Here is a 4882-nt window from a genome sequence, read left to right as displayed (position 1 = left end):
TAGGGAAAGGAATACAGGTAGGCACCAAGCATCAGATGGGAGACTGAGGCTGAAGAATGTCTGGAGGAATGCTATGTACCATGTGAGAAAGTCTTTTTTTGCCCTCCCTCTGGAATAGAGCCCAGAGGACTAGGAGGTTTTCTAGAGAGTTTTGTTTTAACAACTTTGAAAAACCAGAAAACATCTTTCATACTTTTTCTATGCTTCTTCCCTCCATGGGCAAAACACAGAGAAGGACAATCCTGTGTTCTCACCTAAACTGGTTTTCCCAAATCCCTCATCATCCCACTCCCATCCAAGGTTATCATGTGTTTTTAGTCAGGCTGTCAAATCTAACAATCAAAACCAAACACCCTCTGCAACAAACCTGCCCTGATTTGGCATAATTTGAAACCCCTACTGAAACAAACTGGCACACAGACCTAGATCCTGCAGAGACTGCTGAATGGGAGACAGCAGAATGCACATAAGCATTGCACTCAGTGGAGCAAAGACTTTACAATACTAAGCATTAAATAGAAGTGTTGTTTTCTTCTCTACCTTGGACACGCCTGATATGATAATGGTGCTTTTCTTTCTGGGAGACTTCAACTTCTGCTTTGCAGACTCACTTAACTGCCGAATGGCTGCTTCTGCAACAGGATCGGTGCCATTCAGTACCAGCAGCTCTGAAATGAAAGCATTATTTCAGAGGGAAGAAAGAAAACCAGGAAAAAAAGAGAGCAAAGAGAGGCAGAGTTTGTTCTTGACATGAAATTCAAAGAAATTAGCAGAAATAAGCATATCAAAACACCTTCCAATTCACTACTCAGCTGCTATTGAGTCTTGTCTTTTCCTTCTGTTACCCATTCTTTGGAGTAAAGGTAATTGAGCTGCACTTATAAAGCCCTGCACATGGGAGGTTTTGGAAGCATAGACAAAAATCCAGTTGTTTCAGTGCACTGCTATGCTGCAGTGACTGTAATCCAGAAGCAGTGGCTAGAGCACCAGGTACGACAGTCATGAAGAGCCATAGTTCTAACACAGTACAAAGCTGGCATGTGTTACTACTTCTTCAGGTAGCTGTTTTGCTCTTTTTCCAGACATCCTTGCTCAGTGTTTCCAGATTTGCTTGGCAGTATGATAGGATGAGGAAGGCAAAATGGCAGTCACTCTGCTCTTTATCAGCAGCCTCCAAGCCTGTAAACTGCATACCCTTTTCCCTCCAAATACTGCACAGGAATACAAAACCTTATTTATAAAATACTCTTTAGTGCCAAGCACAAGTTTATTTTTAATTGTGGCTATTTCTGGCATCCAGTACGCAAGTACTTTGGGCACAGCAAAAAATATACATTCATCAAATTCATCAAGCTTAGGAATAAACAAGGCTAAGAAAGTTAACAAGACAAAAATCCCCATATTTAATTGTCTGAGGTAGGCTTTTCTGTTAAGAGTTTTAACAGTAACAGGAAGGAACAGCACCAGTGTTAATTAAACTCAGCAGTGTCTTTTGTTACTGTGACATTAAAGGCCTCAATAATTATGCTGCACCAAGTATCTTGAATACTTTTGGTACTCGAGTATGTTCACGAGGGGTATACATGCCTATGCGGGTCTGCACACTCACTATAAACCTCTATTTCTCCACTGCAAAGCATCCAGGAACAGCTGAGAGCATCCAGGATGGCATCCGTGGCACTTACTAATTCTTACTGTTGTCATCACGTAGAACTATGACACAGCCACAGCATCTTTTCTGTAGTGCTTGTTGCTATTTTGGCATGATGTTTGCAATAACTACTGCCTAAGTTAGTGTCATACCAAAAGCTCCTTTGTATTTTTTTAATCTGGGTTAAACCTTTGTTCTAATTAGTAATTCTTCCTGTTGTGTTGTATAAACATTCCACAGAAATTCCTCTGCACTTCCATAAAAACACTGGCCATATCAAAGTGCTCTAAATTGTCTTCAGATGAGTTTTCCAGTAAGTGCTTTCTATCTTTAATATCATAACAGCTATGAGAGTTAACTCAGCAGTCTAGCACTATCTCAACATTTCCTAAACTGGCTTAGTAATACCACGGTGCTTCATGGTATCGGAGTACTTAGGGAAAGACTCAAGTGCTATTATAGTTATTCACAGCTATTGCATCATGCTGTCTCCCAGATTTCTGTCTTTAGCCAATCCATTTCTCTCAGAAAGCCTTCTGACTGTGCCAGGAGCAGTCTAGATCACCTCCAGATTGTCCTATCTCCACTCAAATCTGTACAGAGAAAACTGAACTCCACATCACGTGCCATTTGCAGCTAAACTGAGTCACATCTTTCAGTACTGCTGCCTGCAGGGCTACAGAAAGATCGAATGGTGACCATCCACAGGACTGAAAAATATCCTGAGGACTCAGAGTTGCAACTCAAAAAGGTAACATGCCCCAGAGTCAAAATTAGGTGTAATACAGTCAAAATGATCTATAATTAAAGTTATTACCAATGCCACCTGACACTTCCGAAGGCCCTTCAACTGTATGCCACATGACTTAGGAAGGTGGACAAACAGGCACAGCAAGATTGTGTATTTGCATTAGCACAAAAAAAAGCCCAGTGGCAGGGCTAGGGAGAGAATTCAGTCCTCCTTACATCAGTCCAGCTTCATGCCTTCTCCTCAGGCAGAGGGGACTTCACAATGGCCTTAGAGGCAAATGTCACAGGGTTTTAATTTTGTGCAGTGTCTCCCAGGCCTTTATAAAAGAGGACTCTTCATTCAAAAGTAAGAGAAAAGACACCCTGGCTTTTCTGCAGTCACCTCCCCTCTCCAAACCACAGCTCATTGTTATATATACAAAATAAGTAATTTAAATCACCAATTCTAGCCAGACTTTCACTGCAAGACTGCTATATGCCTAACCACAGTACTTGCTAAAAGAAACATCTCAGTGCCTGTCGAAAGGCAGTAGCCATGTGGGTTTGGTGTTATTTTAACAGAATTACATTAATCCCATGTGCAGCAGAGACAGACATATTCTTATTAGCAGCTTTGAACATTTCTATTACCTGTATCTGAAGATGATAAAGTTTTGCTGACTGGAGCACCATGAGGATGGATAGCTTGAATAGAGAAATCCTTTTCAATCACTTTTACTTTAACTGGAGTTTTCACAGGAGAATCTGAGGACCAAGTTTTGGGATTATTTAAACTACTCAAGACATTTATTATGAAATTAATAAGAATTTATTATACCAGTGTTAAAGCCTGTTTTAATGATAAGTGGTTGAGAAAGTTGTTTAATACAAATTGTCAACACACACTCTATGGTAACCAGACACAAAAAGACCTGCGAAGGGTAGGACTTTATTCTTTTTAAACACTCTACTGTAATATTCTGGACAACACCCACTTAAGTAAAAGATCTGCTTTAACAACTTAAAAGAATGCAGCTCTTTCTTACTTCACACGAAGACTGTTTAGAGGTTTTACTTTCATACTTATCCCAAGAAGAATCAGAGAATCTACTCCTGAAATCAACGATGAAAAAAACTTTGGCACAAGATGATACCAATCCTCATTAGAGATTATAATACAGATCAAGCTTAGAAGGCACAGGATGGTCTGTCATTAGAAAATACTCTTAAGAGTCTGGTACCAAACCCAAGCTCTTCTACATTATTACTCTATCGTGAAGCTTTACAATGTGTATTAAAAGGAGCAGTAACCACTCTTCGTGTAAAAAGGTTTTGTGAAAATAAAAATCCTGATTCTGAAGCATACAAACAAACCCCCCCCCCCGACCACCCCCCCCCCCCGACACATCAAAGAAGCCTGGACAACAGTGCTTTTCCTTATATCCCACCCTCCCAACTTCTTCTGATCCCTATGCATAACCCTAAGAGTGAGCACAGGAAAAAGTGGACTTCCTCACCTGTGCTCAATGGAGATGATCTCCCTTCTAGGCGAGGTTTGGTTTTCACAGCAGTTACAGTAGTGACCACAGTCCCACAAGGCATCACAGTGCGATCCTTTTCTATCTTAGTGGCCAGCACTGGAGAAGGTACTTGCCACATTTTTAATTCATTGGGTTCTATAAAAGAGAACTAGGAAAAGAACAAAACAAGTCACCTTAGAAGCACAGTCAAGCAAGAAGGAGACTAAGATATCTAGCTAGTACTCCTTTAATATTTTTGCTGAGGTTTAAGAGCCAAACAACTAAGTATTCAGATAGACACAAATAGTGCACAATCTGAATATTTGACTGTAACTCAGCCACAGATTGCACCTAGCTGTAACGACAGTCCAAAGCACAAGATGAGCACTTGCAAGTACTTCCCAAAGTAAAAGATTCACCGTAAAACCACCCAAATGCAGTAGTACCTCTGCACTAATGGATCCCAGTCCAGGCCCTGGCTCTGGGCTGCTTCCACTGTCCCTGCTGTTCAGTGCAAAACTTTGCTGGCCAGAAGGTTGTTTCCTGAACAGATCTAGAGGTACAGTCACTTTTGAAGATAAAGGACCTAGAAGAAAAAAATTAACCAAATCAGTGCACATCTGAGCTGTTAATATGTATATGGGTGAGAAGATGGGAAAGGAGGAGGAAGAACACAGGCAGCTAATTACAGGAACTGAACTGGTTCTATACCACAGGGCACAAACGTGGCAGTTTTCACATCCTTCTTTCCACTTTAGGATTATTCCTCAGCCTGGCATAATACTGTGCAACAGGAAATAATGGAGGCATGAAACATTTACTTATTTGCCCCTATTTCTGGACATTATTTTTTCCTGTATATGCAGAATGTTTAGGGGAAAAGAAAATATCTAGATATATTACTATTATAAATTTTCCCCAAGCTTTCCATTTCATACATGTTTGGCTGGCTGTTTTCAGTTGATCTCCCTTGCACAGTTGT

The 4882-nt window shown here is 40.6% G+C and overlaps 1 protein-coding gene across 1 annotated transcript in view; it reads right to left on the bottom strand.

Annotated features, from left to right (window-relative positions):
- The window catches only part of C2CD2 (C2 calcium-dependent domain containing 2), a gene marked incomplete at its 5' end in the record, with an annotated part of 32614 nt that overhangs the window by 6454 nt on the left and 21278 nt on the right, over window positions 1–4882 (bottom strand). The window contains 4 exons of the mRNA XM_010011851.1: window positions 541–668; window positions 3032–3145; window positions 3898–4069; window positions 4347–4486. Of these exons, the coding sequence (XP_010010153.1) occupies window positions 541–668; window positions 3032–3145; window positions 3898–4069; window positions 4347–4486 (554 nt within the window). The remainder of the gene's footprint in view (window positions 1–540; window positions 669–3031; window positions 3146–3897; window positions 4070–4346; window positions 4487–4882) is intronic.

This window comes from Nestor notabilis, unplaced genomic scaffold (genome assembly GCF_000696875.1).
Source record: "Nestor notabilis isolate BGI_N333 unplaced genomic scaffold, ASM69687v1 scaffold29913, whole genome shotgun sequence".
Taxonomy (NCBI): Eukaryota; Metazoa; Chordata; class Aves; order Psittaciformes; family Psittacidae; genus Nestor; species Nestor notabilis.
This window is presented reverse-complemented; position numbering and strand designations above follow the sequence as displayed.